At 36.7% G+C, this 19964-nt stretch overlaps 1 protein-coding gene across 1 annotated transcript in view; it reads left to right on the forward strand.

Moving 5' to 3' along the window:
- XKR4 (XK related 4) overlaps positions 1 to 15025 on the forward strand; it is a 218314-nt gene extending 203289 nt beyond the window's left edge. Inside the window, exon 3 of the mRNA XM_035553251.1 lies at positions 13955 to 15025. Within this exon, the coding sequence (XP_035409144.1) occupies positions 13955 to 14901 (947 nt within the window). The 3' untranslated portion in view covers positions 14902 to 15025. The remainder of the gene's footprint in view (positions 1 to 13954) is intronic.
- The last annotated feature ends 4939 nt before the right edge of the window (positions 15026 to 19964 follow it).

Here is a 19964-nt window from a genome sequence, read left to right on the forward strand (position 1 = left end):
CTGTTTTCCAAGGAATAACTATGTTTTTAATTGGCTGGAGAGACTTTGATTTCCAGTTACAGAGCCCTCTTTTTTTTTTTTTTTTTCTTTCCCTATTCTCAGCCAGAGCTATACTGTCTCCAGCTTCTAGAATCCTGTTTTAGTTGTGTATAGACTGGAGCATTCATTGTTAATAAGATTTTGGAGAAGCAGGTAAATTCCAGAAGAGCAGGGTGCCTATTAATATAATTTCATAGGTTCTTCAAGCAGCAAAAATAATGAAGTAGAATTAAAGATTCCTACTGGTTTCTTTCTTCCCTATTGTAGTAATAAACATATAATGTCCTCATAGTTGTCTCTCACAGTATCTCCTACACCCACTATATCCTTAACCACTACCCTCAAAATACATCATTTTTTACTCAGATCCCTTGGATTGCCACACTGTACTGTTCAATCCCTGCTTTGTTTACAGTTCTCTCTCATGACTCTGGGTTTGGCTGGGTAAAATTCAATATCTGCTGATGTTAGTTCAAAGATATATCCATGTGGATTTGCCAGCTACCAGGCACACATCCACTTACTAATTGGCCCCCAGCTCTTGGAATAAAAATGCCTAAAGTCATAAAAATGCCTGAAATTCAGTCATAAAAATGCCAGTAGTCTTCCTTTCAGTGGGAATGCTTATTTGGACCATTCTCTACATGTTGGTTTCCCTCCGTTTAACAGAACTTAATATTTTCGAGACATCTATTTGTGTTAAATTCTGTTTAAATCAGTTGATCACTTTTTAAAAATTAACGTGGAACAGACTGTTGTGCAGATGACTAAAGAAATTGTAAAAGAAAAAGTGCAGAGAGAAAAATAAGTATAGATTAGCCTGACATCAATATGGTTTAATATATTAGAAAGGTTAACTGGATACCCAGGTAGCAAAGAATTAGAGGCTTGATAGTAGAATTCTGCAATTTTGAAGAATTCTTCTTTTATGAAGCTTAGGTCTTGTTACCCAGACTTGTTATCTTTCACTGACAGTCTTTCAAGTTAGAATTACTACAGCAACTATAATGAAAAATCTATTTATTTAGTTTTTAAGTTATTGGGACTTAAAATCATGAGATCTTCATTTGAAGTAGCAATGAATAGGGTTCATATTAAATGAATTAAAAAGCTGCCATTTTGAAGGACATGAAAATTAAGAAAGAATGAGTAAGGAAATGTTTAGCAGTACTTACCAAACATTTGTCCTTGCACTTGTCTTGTTTGATAACATTATGAATTTTATAAATGACTAAATGTAATATTAGCTAGCTGGGTTTCCAGTGACGGGCTAAGTTTTCCCAGTTTTTGCAGAGATGTGAGGGTAGTAAATAAAGAGTAGGACAGATTACAGTCATAAATCAATCTGAATAATTTCTCAAAATTATCACACCCAATTAAATATGTTTTAGTACAGAACGATGTATTTGGGAATCAGAAACACAGACAAATGGGAGAATGTCTGTCCTGAAAACAGTGACTCAGAAGATAACACAGTAATCAGTAGAGAGAACAGCTTTCTCATTGTCAAGTTATGGCTTTGAGCTTTCTTTTTATCCATGGATGTAGGAGAAGGAAGATAAACAGCAAACCTGTTGAAATGATCATACCATGGTGAACACCGCTAATAGGACCGCTGCTAAAAGCCTATGCTCTGTTCTGTAACTCAGAACAGAGCTACTGAAGGAAGTTCAAAGGAGGGGAACAAAAAGGTCTCAGAGGCAATTAATAACCCAGTCAACCACTGGAATATTAAGACTTTAAGGGACTAATCAGCTCAGAATATTGGAAAAAGGTTTAAGTAACTCACTCATTATCTATGGGTACTTGCACACACACACACACACAAAATCGAGAGCTTGAAACAGGGAAGAAGATTTCTCAATCTTCTAGACAAACATCAGAAACTGAAATTAGACTAATTTAATCTTGCAGTGGGGTGCAATTTTTGACACAAACCACAATTAAATAATGAAAAGGCTTTTCAGAGGAAATGCTGAGTCATTATTTTACTTGGAGGCTTCAGATTATGCCAGTTTGTGTCTATGTACCTAAATCTAAATATACTGTACATATAAATTGTACAGAGATACATAATATTTACCAACGGATATCATGTAGACGTATCTAGATATATCAGAGATAGGTAAAAATATAGCTGGAAAGCTTCCTTACTAGTAATTAATAGCCTTATAACTAATATTGAAGACAAAGACATAAACATGATACCTAAAATAACCCAAAACTGGGCATGAGCTAGAACCAGAATTAATCTCTAGACTCCCCAGAATACATTGAATGTTCTTCAAATCATTTAGATTTTGCACACATTTACATTATCTGCGCAGTAGGTGAATATATGGATTTTGTTTTGGGAAGGAGGCAAGAAGGTTAGTGATTGGCTTTCCATAAGAGGAAAAAAAAAAGTCTATTTAAAAAATTATTGTGAAAAAAAAAAAAAGTATATGAAGTCTGTCAAAGTGAAAGAAACATAACAAAGAGCGAGAATTGTATTATCTCAGTTTGATCCAGGGGAAACGTAGATAGCACCATGTACCAGACAAAGCTAACAGTTCCAGTTTTCCCTTTGCTAAGGATTGCACAAAGGCTAAATTGATTTCCTTTTCAGAGTGATGCTAATTGCCTTTTGTCCCAAAGCACCATATCAGGCATTATCCTCAGCATCTCTTCAGAGCTGAAAAGCTTAGATAAGCTTAAAAAAGCAAATGCAGAAAAAAAAGATTATTTATATAATATTTCTTAGACAAATTATGTCATATGATGTACTAACTTCAGACTAACTTTAATGTGCAAGTAGGAGAAGTATCAGTTGTTTAATGAGGGAGAAATTTATCCCCTTTCAGAAAGTCAGTACAAGCTTACAAACCACTGAAAACCAATCCTAAATTTACGGTTTAAGGAGATTTAAGGGGAGTAATGGCCCCATGCTTGTGCATGGAGTCAGTGTTTCATTGCCATTGAGCTGGTCCCATGCTATGGATTTTTGATAAGACTTTGTACAAGGTATTTTGGATATTTTTCATGATAAAGTATATCTTGGCTTCTAGTCTTCTCTGTGTTGGATATTGGCTGCTGCTAATACAGTATCTGAGAAAAAATCTCTGCTATATCTGAAATATTGATTTAGCCCTTCGTTTCCCAAAATTTAATAGACATTTCTAGAGCTAGTGTAATACTGCTATGTGTATTTTATGATATTCAGAACCTCTTGAAAAAATACTTAAAAGCGGTAGAAAGTTTGGATCAGCCAAATGCTATTCCTGACTGTGCCACCACATTGCAGCCAGTATGATCATTTTAAACTGTTTTGCTTTTTCAGGCTTATGAAAATTGTCTTTGGGTATTTAACATTTGTTTTAAACTTGCTTTGCCAATGCTCTTGACATTTCTGTGGATATTCATTTAGCCACACAGATGATAAAGAGCCTTAGGGATACCAGGAAAATGCTTTAAGGAGTCATTCTGAGGGCTATATATGATGGGACTTTCAAAGTGGTTCTCTTCCAGTGTTTAGTCTTTACCTATCTGGACACAAAAATGTTCTATTCTTTTAAAAACAATTACTTGGAAATGCTACTAAGGATTGAGACTTTTTTGTAGATTAATACCCTAGTCTCTGAAGCACCATCACATCTTGAGCAATGCTACTCGATGATAACTTACATATCTCTCAGGGTGCCCTGCATTATGCTATTTTAAAGGTATTGAGGGCTCCTAAGTGAAGAAGTGAACAAACCGATGTCCTAGAAACCTTTGCTTTTAAAATTCTGAAGGTCCATGAAACATTATACTCAAGTCATATAAACTCTACAGAATTTCAGCCAAATTATTGACTGAATACCAAAGGTAGATGGAGTTAGGCTGGAAAAAAAAAAAAAAAAGTGCATTTTTAAAGTGAAGGTAAATAACCCTTGGTAGAATGTTTTCCGCTCTTATTTTAAACGTTTGAATTGCTATGCCCCTGTTTTAAAACAAGTATGGGAGTATGGGATTCACTCTGTGTGAGGCAAAGCTCTGTGATTTGTACTGTACACTAATTATTATCATTTTATCTCACTTTAAAGATATATATATGAAATGCATTACTTAGGTATCAATTTTTGTGCTTGTTTCACTAATAAAAAAAAGAGAGAGAGAGAGAAGATAGTAAATTTGTTGTGATTAAGTTAATTTAAAACTAACAAACAAAAAAATGTTGATACATACTTCCTTTTTCCAGAACTCATACTTTTCTCTACAGACAAAGAAACCCTGTTATTGTAGTAACTTTCCAATCCTCCTGGGTATTCGGTGCATTCTGCTCCCACATCATCTAATTAAATCTCAGGAAATCATGTGGAAGCTCTGAAAATCTCCAATATCCATTGTATGAGGTGGCCAGTGCCTTATGGGAAGCTGGCAGGTAGCAGAAAACACTTCAGAGGAAAGAAGGTGTGTTGAACAGAACTTAACTTGTTGTACAGAACTTAAGGTGTGTTGCTATGTATTCCTGTGCAAGGAAAAGGGCTTTTTCTTGAATAGTCCTGGAAGGAATAGGTACAGTCTGGTCCCTGAAGCCTGAATGTCACTTTTTGTCCCTGAAGCCTGAATGCCACACCTACAGATGTGGTTTGTGCATGCAGAAATATATTGTAGTGATGTGGTGGGTTGACCTGCTAGACGCCCACCCAGCTGCTTACTTACAGAGCAGGGGAAGAAAATAGGATGAAAAATTCTGTGGGTTGAGATAAAGACAGGGAGATCCCTTACCATTTACCATCACAGGCAAAATAGACTCAACTTGTGGAAAAGTTATTAACTTAAAATAGACACAAAGACAAGTTAAAACAGTGCCTTCCCCCACACCCTCTTTTAACAAGCTCAACTTCACTCCTTTGTTCCCAACAGTTCCTTCTCCTCCCTGACGCGTGGCACAGGTGGATGGAGAATGGGAGTTGTGGTCAGTTCATAACAGCCTGCCTCTCTTGCTCCTTCCTCCTCACACTTTTCCTCTGCTCCAGCATGGGTGCCCCTCACAGGCTGCAGTTCCTTCAGGAAAAGCTCCTACAGAGTTTGTCCTCCAGGCTGCAGTGTCCTTCAGGACATGCTCAGCTGCTGTGGTGCAGGATCCTCCAGAGGCTGCAGCGTGAGCTCACACTACTGCTCTCCTCCTTCTTCTCGAACTGTGATATTCAGACTGCTGTTTCCATTCTCTTTTTTTTCCTCTCCTCTGCCGATCTGGCAATTTTACCCTTTCTTAAACATGTTTCCACAGAGGCACTGCCATCTGGGCTGATGGGCTCAGCTGTGTCCTGCAGTGGCTGTGTTGGAGCTGGCTAGAACTGGCTGTGTCTAGCACAGGACAGCTTCTGGTGTCTTCTCATCGAGGCCACCCCTGCAGCCTCTCCCCCCACTTGCTAAAAAAACTCCCAGTACTTTGGAAAATAGTTTTATGTAGGATTGATTGAGAAACAAATGCTATTTTTCGTATCACCACATTTTCACTTTAACCGATTTCCTTCAAAATTGTGTATAGTTGTTTGTTCTGTCTTTTTTAATTGTTGGTTTGAGAATTATTATTCTGAAGTTTTATTTTCCTGACAACTTTTGATATATGGGTTCAGTCCACACCTAGAGCGAGCAGCCTCCAGGGTCTGGCTCTGAGCTGGAAAAGCCTGCATACAAACCTAGAGAAAATTTACTACAGTGACTTTGCAGAAGAAAGCATAAAATGCTAAGAATACTTTTCTCCCTGTTCATACTCTGTTGTAGACTAAGCACAACGTTCTTTCTTTAATTTAGATTTTCTTTAGGAATATGAAAATATCCATAAATTCTGATAAGTTTTGACGGAATGTTTTATGTGTCTACTGGAGTACACCATTTTCTCTTTCCCCTGTTAGGTAGCAGGGAGAGGTGTTACTGTTTCTGCCATTGACTTTATGGAAGGTGTCCAGCTGTGCAGCTTACAGAACCAAGCAGTGCGGATGGACCCTTCTCCCGTAGATGGTGCCATATGTATAGCATAGCAATAAGCTGTTATGATGTTGTTTCTCTTCAAGAGGTAGTGGCAGGGGCTCTGTTCTGCTCAGGGTTGCTGCACTCCCCAGATAATCCCTTGATTTCTATAAACTCCTTGCCGCAGCTTCAAGATGTCAAAAGCACTTTTTGCCTCAGAAGAAATGTGCTAATCATGGAAATGAGCCTGAAGTCAGTGGGTATGTTTATGCTGCGCATACTTCACTGGAATATAAAGATTCCAAATTACCTAACAGGCAAGAAGGAGTCTAGCTGTGAGAGTACAGAAGTCTAAGTTTAGCTTACCAACACACCAAATTATTTCAAGCTGTCTTGCCAAGCCTGGCAGTGTGCAGACTGCGACATACTTGAGCACCCAACAGTTGTCACTGCCTGTGAAGGACTGGACTTGATTAGTGGCTAATAAGGACTCCTAAATTTTAACTTATAAGGCTTTAGGAGATTAAGAAACTAATAAATATTAGGAAAACACTTGTGAGAGAGATCACCCAGCATGCTCAGTCACCTGGTAACTGGCATTTGTTACCATATGTCAGCAGTGTGTCAATTACGTTTACAGACTGATGAGGTGGTATCAGAGCTTTTAGTTGCTGTGCCCCAAAACCCTTTATCATTAGCTGCCTGTGAAGAAAAGTCCCCAAAAAAGACAAGAAATATTCAGCGTTAATAGTCCCTGTGGTCCCTGCATGCTAAGTTGAGTTGTTGGGTTTTTATTATTTTTTATCTATAGTAGATTTTATTCATAGTTTCCAAAATAACTTCTGAGATAATAACAACAAAATTCATGTAAAAGCCATAGTTCGGAACTGGGGGAGAGGCAAAGGGAGACTTGCTCATATTAACTTGAAATGAAATTATGATCACCATTCAGGTATACCTTTGGGCCTGTTTAAAGTTATGATCAGGATTGCTGATCAGCAGAAGTATCTCAACAGTATATCTAACAGTTAGATTTGGTAAGGAGGACATGACCTTGAGTGCAGCCAGAGCCAAACCATTAGGCAGGTGTCTGGTACAGACCCCAAGGTTCTGCTAAAGGCATGCACAATAAGCTAACCTTTTGGCAGTTGACCTTGGTCTTGCACACGGAATCTGAATCACCACTGGAAAGATTAGGAGTCTGTTGAATGAGTAAGATTGACTGTAATTGATTTAATATATATAATGTTCCTAGGCTTCCAGGGCAAAGATAAGTTGCTGTGGAGAGCTAAATTAAAGAAAGAGCTGGAAGTTGTCTCATCAGGAAGTATCTGTAGAAAGCAGCTGCATGAGAGAAGCTATTCTTATATATGCTAACGTCCTCTAAGCTTTACTGAGCATGCTAAGAGAAGTAATATGAAGCATAAATCCCATTTACATCTCAATGGGAAAGTGTTCCTGTCAACCCCCACACTGCATTACCCCATCCCAGTATGCAGCAGGAGAAAGTTAAAGCATACGTTGGAAAGTGAAATGATGAGACCCTCTATATTACCTTGAACATCCTCAGTTGTAACTGTAACCACTGACAAACACTGGAAGTGGGAACTACAGGAGACTCATCCTCAAAAACTTTCACTGCCACGTTTGTAGGTAGTGAACGGTCTAAACAAAACTATAGAAATGGAGTATTTCAGTAAGGTGCCTCTTCTATCTGGACACCATCAGTGGCAAGTAAGGAAAGAAAAAAAGAAAAAAAAAACCTTTTCTGACCTCAAGCATTTTGTTTCAATTGCACAGAAAGACTATAAGCAAAGACAGCTAATATAAGACTAACTTGCTAGTGTGGGAAAATAATAGGATTATCTTACCAACATGCTTATGCAGAATAACCCTGGAACCTGTTCATGACAACAAAGCCACAAAGCCTTAGATTACAGGCAGGTAGGTTAAGATCACCATCCTGCATATTTAAGGGGTTAGACCTGGCTGCAGATATTAAGCTAGTGGTATTTCCCTCTTCTGAAAAAAAAAAAAAAAAAAAAAAAAAAAGAAAGAAAGAAATGTGCTGGCAAAGACTGTGTCAGCAAGAATCCTTGTACATGAAATGTTCCTAGCCATGAAGCCTGGTCTGCTACAGAAAGCCATCTGGAGACAGGCAGAGCTGATTTTCAGCAACCTTCTTTAGTTACTCCACAGCACAGGCTCTTGAGGCTGTGAGGATGGATCCCAGTATGGATGCTTCAGGACAGTGCTGTATCTTACCCTAACACCCCACACCTGCAGTCACCAAGGGAAAAAATAACCCAGTTGAGGGCAAGAGTTTGGATTGTTATCCCTTCAGATAATAGTAGAGTTTCATCTGTAGGTTTCATCCCACAGTCTTGGTCAGAGAATGAGACCCGTAAGCGCGAAACACACACTGAGAACCTGGACACACAGTCCCAGACATGGCCAAAAACTGCCCCTGGAGCATGCAAAGTGACCTGTCTACTAAACCACGTGTGGCTGTACAGTATATATACCATGTTGTACCTTGCCATGTTAGTGCATGGCAATAAAAGAATTAGTGCAGAAACCCATGGACTATTGTTGGGCTGTCTGCAAGGCCTCCACAAGTACTCACAGAACAGCCTGGTAAAGGCTGTGTAAATATAGCAAATCATTTTCTGAAGCTGGAGGGGAGTAGTTGTGATATACTGTCTCCTACAGGATTAGGGCCTGAAGGCGAACTATGAGTGTTAGAGATTCTTGGCTTTGTTTCAGTGAAGCACCTGGAAGCTTGGTTGCATATATTGTCACTTCTCCAACCGGGTAGGAGGCTCATAAAAATAGGTTTCCTTTAAAAATATTTCATAGTTCCAGATCCCAGGCAAAGTTGTCATTCCCAGATGTCCTGCTGTGCTTGTTATTCCTGCTTTTAGCACGAATTTACTCTTGGAAATGGCATGATGAGTACAAGTTTAAAAAGGAGGATGAAGAAGAGAGAGAAGCAAAGGCAAGCGTTAGATTTCTCAAATCAGGTTTTATGTCAAGGAGCACTTTCTCTAATCAATTCATTAACTTGTAGTGTTTTCAGCTGACCTGAGGTATTCTTTGCTTATTATATAGAGACTTTATGGACCAATGTGATTAGATTAAAAGTAGTTTGTGAATCTGAGTTAGTTTTCAAAGGCACTCAAATACAAATCAGGAATAAGATAAAATTGACATGAGAATGAGACAGATTTTTTCATTTACACTCAAGTCGCAGGATTATATTTTGGGAGCAGAAGGAAAATACAAACCAGTAAATTGTATATGCTGCTTAGATATTGAATTGCTCTCCTCAAAGTTAAATAAATTTTACATGTTTGGAAGAGCTATAATGCAAAGGCAGAGGTGTCAGCAGGATACAATTAAGTTGTGATTGTCAAGCAGAGATGTAGTATGGAAAGCCCAGTCTGTTATGAGCAATTCTATTTGGATTACTCTTGAACAAAACATTTCAGTCAGATTTCTCACAAATACCATTGAGGAGAACTTCATTAGCACTCCTGTAGCTATTTGAGCTTGTTTCCCTGAAATAATGTCACATTTGTAAATGTATCCAGCTCTGTATACATTCTCTTTTCCCTTTGTTTGCTTTCACTTGTGAAAGTCATGTTAGTGGCTTTTATCTTCTCTTTAATGAGCTGTAGTTTGTTGTGGTTTATTATGAATTATATTTACAGTACCAATACATACATGCTACACTCTCAAAATGAAAGAACATCTCTCATATGGAGAAATGACTTATTTCCAGGGAAAGACGTTATTGTTCAATCAAGGCAATTCTGCTCTGCGTTTCCAAATAGGAAGTGCATTATCTCAAGGACATCTGAAAATCTTTTGTGATTGTGAAGTTGTCATTCCTTCATACAGTTAATACAATTAAGTAATGCTAAACTGTTAACAGAAAAAAAAAAAAAAGAAAAAGAAAAAAAAAAGAAAAAAGAAAAAAGAAAAAAAAAAAGAAAAAAGAAAAAAGAAAAAAGAAAAAAGAAAAAAAGAAAAAAGAAAAAAGAAAAAAGAAAAAAATATATATATTAAATTGCCTTTTTCACTCAGAACAGATTCTAACTGATTCCTAACAGAAAGTTGTGCTAATACAGTGTTTTACTGGCTATTCCCACTATTGAGACTATTGTTTGTAGGCTAAACTACAAAGTAGGTACTCTCTCAATTAGTTGTTATTCAGATTTTTTCAGGTGTACATTTTAGAAACAAACAGAAGCATCACTTGCCTCATGTAATATATGAAGTAAACTTTTTCCTGTTCAAAGCCAGTGTTTCTTTCCTCTTCAGCGCAGAACTAAAGAGATCAAATCACATCCTGTGGAAACAAATTGAAGGTTCAATGTTTCACAAGGCCAGTTTAGGAATTTGTGTTTTCCTGGACTTTTAATAGTCTGTAATGGTTGAGTATATACTTTTTGAGTATATATTCACTGAGAATGGATAGTTAATCTTGATTTCCAAAATTAAGACCCTTAATACAAGACTCTGAAATATGAGACTGTGAAAGACACCAGAAAGCTGAGCTCGTGCCTGAAGAGTCACCGCTGAGCTTGAAAGGAAATCTGGTGCTTGTTCTTTATGAACTTGGACTCCACAAAGCTGACTCCAGTCTTGTCTGCTCATTTCTGAATGGCAAGTAAGCATTCCCAACTGCTGAAGTTAAACCATCTCCTTTGTCACAAATTATTTGTCTTCCCTTACAACTATTGAAAATCCTGTCCTTTTTTCCTGATGCCATTTTAGTGCCTTTAAAGTTTTGTTTTGATAGTAATTATTTTGAAATATGGACAGGGAGATTTCTATGAACACATGCTTTAAAAGACATTGATATGTTCTAATTAATTAATTATCCATTCAGTTCTACGGTAATTCAGTTTATTGCTAACCATTCCCACTGAATTGTTTATATTATTAAATTTATTTATTAGCAAATGTGCCTTATTTTTAAATTATTTTTCTCATTATTAATATTATAAAATTTTAATAATTATTTAGTGCTTGGTCTCATTAATAAAGAAAAATGGATGGTGCCCATGAAGCATTTAGTCTTATCTTAACTCTATATCTCTAACACCATTATCACAATAGCGCAAGAGTAGATACATAATACTTTAAGCTGTATTTCTTTCCTTTTGTGCATTCCCTTGTCACCATTTCCCTCCTGCATTATGTCAGTATCCCTGAGTTTGTTCTGTAAAAGCCAAGGATGTTTCCCTATTAATGACTATTTAAATAACTGACTTACCTTGCTATTGTACTTGCCTCTTTCTGTCACAGAAAATGACTGTGAATTAATTAGCATTAGAACATTAGAAATTCCTATGAATTTTAACATTTTATCTGGAACATTCTGTGCGCATTAATGAATGATTTTACACCTCCTAATGCAAAACTGATGATATCTGTACTAACCTCTGGGGGAGCATGTGAGGTCATTACAGTTAGATTTGCAAAGAAAATATATGGATTTCTCTCTCACATTATTATTTTCTGTGCTGATAATGCTATTTTTGAGCTCTTGCTCAGACTGGTTCAATTGTATTGAAAGATTCTCTTATCCTTTATCCTATTTATCTACTTTTCCAAACTTAATTTCATAAGGGAAATGAACTGTGTTTTTTCAGAAATACTTAAAGCATTCCTACAGGAACACAAGAATCTACATTTTCAGGTGTTAATGTTTCTCCAGAGATAATGGTCACTGAAAGGCAGCCCAGCATGAAAAGCAAATGTACACATCAGAAATGAAAATACAATTTATACCATGTCTCCTTTCTGTCTTACTCGTTGATTGCTTATTCTTGGTGTGAAGGAGGATTCCAGAGTAATGTTAGTGTTTTGGCATACAGACATCTATGTAGGAAGAAGAATGACGATGTTTTATGGAATCCTAAGTATGTTTTGTAGTACTGCTTACATTTTTATAATCTTATTTTTTTAAAAAGGCTTTTTAAATTCATGGATTCATAGGAGCTCACAACATAATTAGCGCCCTGCCAGTGACTGAGGGAGAAACATTGGCAAAAGCAATCCCTCCTGAAAGCAATGAACCCCTGCATACTACTTACTGAGCAAAATCTTACTGGGTTAAGCCAGGTGGATAGTTTAAATAAATAAACTTTTTTCTTTCCTTCAGAATTAGGCATCGTTTCCATAATCTACATTTTTCTGGTTTATTTTTGTTTTTTTTCAGAAGTGAAGGGTAATATATATGTGGGTTTAGGTTTACTATTTATTTATAAAATATGCATAAAATTTATAATATTTAAGTATTATATTCTTGATAGTTAGTTGCTAAAGAAAGCTATTGGAGAGGGTAGAAAACTACTGTGCATACACATCCAAAGGTTGTTGAAATGATTAAACAGCTTTTAACAGCAGACAAAAGAAATGTTTTCTTCATTTCAGTTTTATTTAATTCACTAATTAGCTCAAAGTTAAGGAACTACTTAGAAATCAAGTAAGCTGAAATGTCATTATCTTTTATGGTCTATGAATTCATTCATTAACTGTTTATAAAATTTGCTCTGTTAATAAACCAGTTTTAAGTATAAAATAAGCTTGATACATTTTTTCTCCGTATACAGCATATTCATCAAAATTTTATTTGAATAATAAATACATTTCAAAGGCTGAGTTTCTGCATTTTGATTGAATTTTCATTTCCATCCAAAGCATTCATATAGGTCCTAAGAAATAAAAAATAATAATCTAGTAAAGAAGAATTATTCCTTTCAACAGAATGCTATATGAGTTAAGCATCTGAATAATTTGTAGAACTATATCACCACTTAAATGGGAACGTAACGTGTATTTTTGGTTACGGAATTGTCACTTCTGAATGTAAGTAACAGATTAGTTTAAAAATTAGATTCAGTTGCAAAGCAACTTTTTTTTTTTTTTTTTTTTACTTACCAACTGCAGTCAAACTCACTTTAGGAAAAATGAATAATACACACCCAAAATAAGTACAGAATGGTTTTTGTAAAAATAAATATTTCACTATTTTTGTATTTTCAAGTGAATAGGAGTTATTATTATGAAAATAAGATTGAAAATCTCATGAGGAATATTTTTGTATTGAATACTTTTTAGAAAAAATATTTGACAGGCATTTCAGAAACATTTTAATCCAGGGCCTTATAAATAGGCGATTCTGTGATATATGGGAGATACAAGGGCTATATGAACATTAATTCATAACTCTTTACTAATTAAATCTGTACTCAGAATTTTAATTCAGTAGAAAATTCCAACATTTCTAAAATTAATTTGACCTCCAATTGGAGAAAATGAAGTTTTGACACTTTCTACGTATTAAAATTCTGTTAAAATGTGGTGAAAATATCAAAATAGGCGTCTTTTTTTTCTCTCAGCAAAAGGTAATTAAACTTTGATATAACAGGAGTTACGTTAATTAAATAAGATTTAGATATATGCTTACATTTTTATTAATTTAGTATACTGTATATGGAACTGTAATTAAAAAGTAATTAATGATTAATAATTAGTTAGGCTTGGTTGCTTTATATGGAACTTCTTTAATGACTTACTAAAATCAGGATAATCATATTCTTTAATACAATAACCATAGCAGATTCTGTTAAATCGCACAGTTGACAGTTACCCATTTCTGACTTGGTCAAAATTGTGAATTAATGAATTTGTTTCAAACATAAAATTGCCAAGGAAGCATTTCAGAGTATAGTTTGCTAGCTACTCATGTTTGTGTGTATCTAACATGCCAGGGTGCTTGTAAGGGCAATGAAATCTCAGTAATAGAGGTCCACTTCTCATTTCTGGTTGAGCTGAAGGAGAAGGACGAGATTTTACAACCTGAGTAGCAAAGAGTGCATTTAAACCCGCAAGGATGTCACTGGTTTCAACCAAGTGCTGACATACTCATTATGCCTTAACTGCATCTCCTGTTTCCTCCTAGGTCTTACTGCTGCAGCATCTCTTGTATCCCTGGCTTGGGCTTTGGCTTCCTACCAGAAGGCTCTCCGTGACTCCCGTGATGACAAGAAACCCATCAGTTATATGGCTGTTATAATCCAGTTTTGCTGGCATTTCTTCACCATTGCAGCAAGGGTCATTACTTTTGCTCTGTTTGCCTCGGTTTTCCAGCTGTACTTTGGGATCTTCATCGTGCTCCACTGGTGCATCATGACCTTCTGGATCGTCCACTGCGAGACAGAGTTTTGCATCACCAAATGGGAGGAGATAGTTTTCGACATGGTTGTTGGGATAATCTATATCTTCAGCTGGTTCAATGTCAAGGAAGGAAGGACACGCTGTAGGCTTTTCATTTACTATTTTGTGATCCTTTTGGAAAACACCGCCTTGAGTGCTCTCTGGTATCTGTACAAGGCTCCACCAATCTCTGATGCATTTGCCATACCAGCACTGTGCGTAGTGTTCAGCAGCTTTTTAACAGGCATTGTTTTTATGCTAATGTACTATGCCTTCTTTCATCCCAACGGACCAAGGTTTGGGCAGTCGCCAAGCTGTGCTTGCGAGGACCCTGCAGCTGCCTTCACCCTACCCACAGAAGTGGCAACTAACACTCTTCGGTCCATCTCCAACAACCGGAGTGTCACAAGTGAGCGGGATCAAAAATTTGCGGAGCGGGATGGGTGTGTGCCTGTGTTTCAGGTGAGACCCACTGCACCGTCCACACCTTCATCCCGGCCACCAAGGATTGAGGAGTCGGTCATTAAAATCGACCTGTTCAGGAACAGGTACCCAGCCTGGGAGAGACACGTGTTGGACAGAAGCCTGAGGAAGGCGATCTTAGCATTTGAATGTTCCCCTGCTCCTCCACGGCTACAGTATAAAGATGATGCCCTCATCCAGGAGCGCTTGGAATATGAAACCACATTATAAATGAAACAAAAACACAGCTTGAAGAAGCTCTGGCATTACAGTCCCAGTTAAGGGTTGACAGTAGGGCTGTAGGGATAACTAAACTGCATACTACAATTAGAGCAGCAAGCTGTAGTGTTCTTAGTCTGGCTACCATCATGATTATCATTTGATCCACTGTGTGCAGTCTGTCTGCAGAACACTGGTACAGCAGCATCACCTGAAAACCTCAAAAACCAACCAAACAAAAAACACTGACCCACACATAGAGATCGGTTACTCCAGCTGGGAAAACTCACCCATGAGTCATTGCTGCTACGAAACTCTGACTGCACAGTACTTACAAGCAAACCAATAGGGAGGCTCTGACCAGAGCTTTCAACTTTAGCCAGTAGTGCATTTTATTTTAGAAATGAATGATTGATATTTGCATAATCAATGGCAAAAACAAACAAACAAACAAACAAAAACTTTTCAAAAATAACAAAACTGTAGCATGCAATGTTGCTGTCATTAAAACTGGTTTCTGGGAAAAAATAGGAGCATAATAGTCTTCAACATCCCATAAATACACTATTCAGGTTAGAATAGGTTTGCAAAATAGTTCTTAATTAAAAAGATACATCATCATCTTTGTAAGGTTATAAATGGAAAATAAACTAAATTCTGATTAATTAGCTCATAAACATTGACACCACCAGAACTGTTTGTTTTCTGTGGAATATCAAAGTCTTTCTAACTGCAATTTAAGTTCTTTATGTTGCTTTCAACAGAAATCCTATGCAGCTCACTTATGGTTTTCAGGAGAAATAAGGAGCTCTAGCACGTAGTGACGTAAATTAAATGATAATCATGATTCAGTGTTCAATTTGCAAAAAATATATATATATGTAAAAGAACAGGGAAGTATAGTTTTCATATTCTAAACTTTTTGAAGGACCCCATTCAGATATTTCGGAAGAAACCACAAGGAGATGAATACACTGAAACTTCTTTCTGTTTCAAGACTGTGAATGCATGATTCAGTGTGTGAATGTATGCAGGGGTGACAAGAGACTGTGACATGCCATACCCTTCTAGTGCCAAACATTGTATAACTGCAAGACTGATATTGCCTGAGGGACAGATAACAAGTGGCACGAGCCCTACGAGACCAAGAAGCAGGAAAGAGAGATCCAGTTCTCAACGTGTAGAGACAGCTCTGTTTATTCCCACCCAAGGTGAAAGTGATGTCTTTTAAAGGCTTTCAGCCACGTCTTAGTAAGTATATTCAGTGAAGTATAATATAACCAAGCTATGTGGAAGACCCTCTTCTGCCTGTTCAAGACTTGTTTCCAGATATGTCTAAAAATTACATTGAATCTCTTGTAATAGAGTGCTTCTGCTGCAAGCTTTTGGGTTTTAAATACCTCCCTAAATCTAGTCAATGGTATCCTTTATGTTAAAAGTATCCCCTGATGGTGCTTTCAGATGCATTAAAGGTGCAAGTCAAAATTTGATAGTATTTTTTTTAAAGCTGGTGCAGAGTGAAAAACTCATGAATTATTTCAATATTTTTGTAAAGTAAAAATATGATATAAAAAGGTTACTTTTTATAAACCTCAAATCTTTTAATACATTTCATTCTCTTTATAGCTTAGATTTTAAGAATTGGTCCATGAATTTTATCACCTAGCTTCTGCAGGTTGATACAAACCTGGTTTTCACATTATGGATTTGTTTTGCAGTGTAATGCCATATGAAAGCCTACATGGGTACTTTTAGAAAACTCCATAAACTGTGGATCCTGCTTCTAATGAAAGTGGCTTGTAAAGACACCAAGCAATTCCCATAAGAAACAATTTGCTATAACTATTTCCATCCGTTTTAGGAAATCGAAGCAGAACTGAAGAGTTACTGTTTTAAATGGCATTGTCAGGATGGAGAAGACCTGATGGTTGGTATTTTAATCTTCACTGTCAAGTATATTCAGTGTAGTCACTGCTGTATATGCTGCTGGGTAAATTTCAGTCTTTCCTGTTATTAATATTTGTACTATGAAAGAGCAGAGGTTGCACACCTTTGTTTATTTGTATGCGTTCAATTAGCCATTTTTAATGTTGACTTTTTTATTAGTGAAATGTTCAATATCTGTTGATCTTTGCTGGGGCAAGTTCCTCAAAACAAAACATCTGTAGAAGTGCAGAAACCTGCAAGCCTGAAGGAACTTTGTGCAGATCAGAAAACACCCGTCTTTGAAGGGTTTCTTAGGTATTTTCGAACTAAGCAGTGGCCAGCTGCCTCTATAATCACTTTTAAATAAAATAATTCTTTGATAGTTCAAACCCCAGCTTTGTACAAAGTGATTGCCCTTCTCATCATGCAGATGTGTTTGATTGTACAGAGAAAAGCTCTCCTGTTTTGTCAAAAAAAAAATAATAATTTACCACTGCAAGGACTGTTAAAAAATATTTGGGGAGCAAACCCCTTGTCCAGACAAATTCGGTAGAACCTTCACTCCAGAATCCAGTGCTGGGTCACACAAAGAAATTGCCCTTTTCCTTTGCAAACAAGGCAAATTGTAGGCTTTGTAATCCAAGATGTGAGGGTTGCTTTTGGAAACCATTCTATAAGTTTGCTACTTCTTTAGTAATTAGGAATGCTAACATGAGTGAGGCACCATGGGCAGTGCTCTCACTCCACATGGGCTCTTGTGTCCCTGTGGTACCTCCTGGGGAGAGGGGCAACATCACAGCTACCAGCAAGCCTTGTCCTCTTCTGATGTCCTTCTCATCCTGTCTCACTGTTCCTTGGAGCTGTAAGCCCTTTGGTTGGGGCTAACAGAACTAAAGAAACATTGCTTAATGCCGAATTTAAAGGGTTACAGTCTGGAACAGTGCTTGCACTGCACGGTTTCTGAAGGTTTGTGGTGTTTTTGTTTGGTTTTCTCTCATTTGGTTTTGGAAGGAAGGACACCAAGGCATTATTGGTTCATTTGTTTGTTAATATCTACCATTTACTTTCCTTACCCTCCCATCATTTTATATTTTTTTTATTTTTTTGGTAATGCTTGTAAATTTATCTCAAGCAAACTACTGCAGGTTGTGAGTGCACGGCGCCGCACGTGGCAGTACATATACAGTGACAGTACACATACACAGTGGCAGTACGCATACACAGTGGCAGTACACATACACAGCTTGTCTTCTGAATGCAGTCTGCAAGGGGGAGAATTCATTTTATACAGAGTCAAAAATCCGTTCTCCAAAATCTTGCTATGTTATGTTCGTAATGCCAGTGATACTTGCGCTGAGAACAGGACGGCCATTGTAATCTTAATGCTCAGATGACTATGTGGATAGTTTCCTAATTTGCTTTGCTGTGAACAGTCACCTTAAAGGCTGTAAGAATTTTTATAGAGCTTGCCAAGATTAAACATAGTCCACACTGAAATCCCATGATGGCCTTATGGACAGTTAATAATCAATATGCACTATTCTTTTTAACGCAGACAATTTTAAGGTCTATCAATAAAGTTCAATTAAGACAGCAATAGCAAAAAATAAAAAATAAAAATTAACTTCTGTTTTTGAAATAATGAAAAAAAAAATCAGGTCTTTTAAATTCCATTACAGATTAACAGGAAAATTAAAAAAATCATAATTACATTCTGGTAAATAAAAGCAATCACATCTCTTTGCTAGAAGCAAATATCATGTAAGCATTGTCCTAATGAACCAAAAAAATTTGCCAGCAAATCTGAAGGTAACTTATGTGATTAAAGACTTGGTCCTAAAATTTTGAGAGCTGTGAATTTTTATGCCAAAAAAAAAAAAAAAAGGAAAAAAAAAAGATAAAAGGCAATTTAAGTAGTAGTTACTACTCTAATTACGTAAAGGAGACATAATGCATACCCATGTTCATTCAGAAAACATATAATAAAATGTAAAAACTTTTTGTCTTATTTTAAAAGAAGTGTTATTTGTTCTATATTAAGATAATCTTTTTTAAAGAGTTATTTGAAAATATGTGCAATACTTTTTTTTAATGCGGTTTTAATAATGAAAAAAAAACCTCATTTCCACTTTTGTTTGTCAGTCAAAATATGCTTCTTGTGCTAGAACAGTGTTTCTGTGCTTGGGTTATTTGGGCTTGATGTCATATAAATGCTATTGTCATTGGCAAATCAACAAATTTTCTATTAATTAACTTCTATAGCACTGGGATTAGAGAAAATTTTCCTTCTAAAATTAAATGTTAGGCCTCAGCTGCCTGATTTTGTAAAATTTTAAGCAGAGGAGGAAAATTAAAAATGTTTTGGAGCTGCGATTTTTAATATATGAACTGTTAAACACTTTTTGTTTTTAATATATGATAGTCTCATCAATATATCATTATATCTCCAAAAGAGCAATTCATGAGTGGTGTTCAAACTGAAATTGCTGCTACTTTTCGAAAGGGTCTCCCAATCACTCTAAAAACCAACATGTTCATTTACTTTTTATTGGCCCACAAATATCCACAACTAGCCTGTTGTATTTTTAGAACAGTACATTACAAAATTTTAAGTATTTGTGACTTGAACATACAATTCCTTAGAAGCCTTAAAAATGGCACTGTACTGAGTTTTAGTTGGCTCTGCCAGTGATTCAGCTCCCAAAACCACCGTCCTTTTTCTGCTCAGCCCCTGAAGTCGTGTAATCCAGAGTGACTGAGATGCTGTGATTTAACTCTGCACCCCCTGCACTGCCTGCGCAATGCCAAGGAAAAGACCCCAGCAGGTTGCTGTGGTCCTACTGCTGCCTCTCTTGCTCCTGTGCGTGGTGGGAAGCAGACTAAATTGCATTTGTGCATCCAGCTAAACAAGCGTAGTTAGGTTGAGGCCCTACAAGGGTTGCGTGATGAAAATAATCACAACATGTGTCCATGAATTTACAAGCTCAACACTGTAATTACTAATTCTGCAGTGTAACAATGCAGAATGTGGGAAGAATTGTCTAAATACACAATAAGCCATTTAATTTTGCTAATTGTAGCAATTAGACTAGCTTGCATGAAGCCTGTGCTCTCAGCAGAAAGCCAAATGGAGTAAGTGGCAAGCAGCC

This window comes from Cygnus atratus, chromosome 2, assembly GCF_013377495.2.
Source record: "Cygnus atratus isolate AKBS03 ecotype Queensland, Australia chromosome 2, CAtr_DNAZoo_HiC_assembly, whole genome shotgun sequence".
Classification (NCBI taxonomy): Eukaryota; Metazoa; Chordata; class Aves; order Anseriformes; family Anatidae; genus Cygnus; species Cygnus atratus.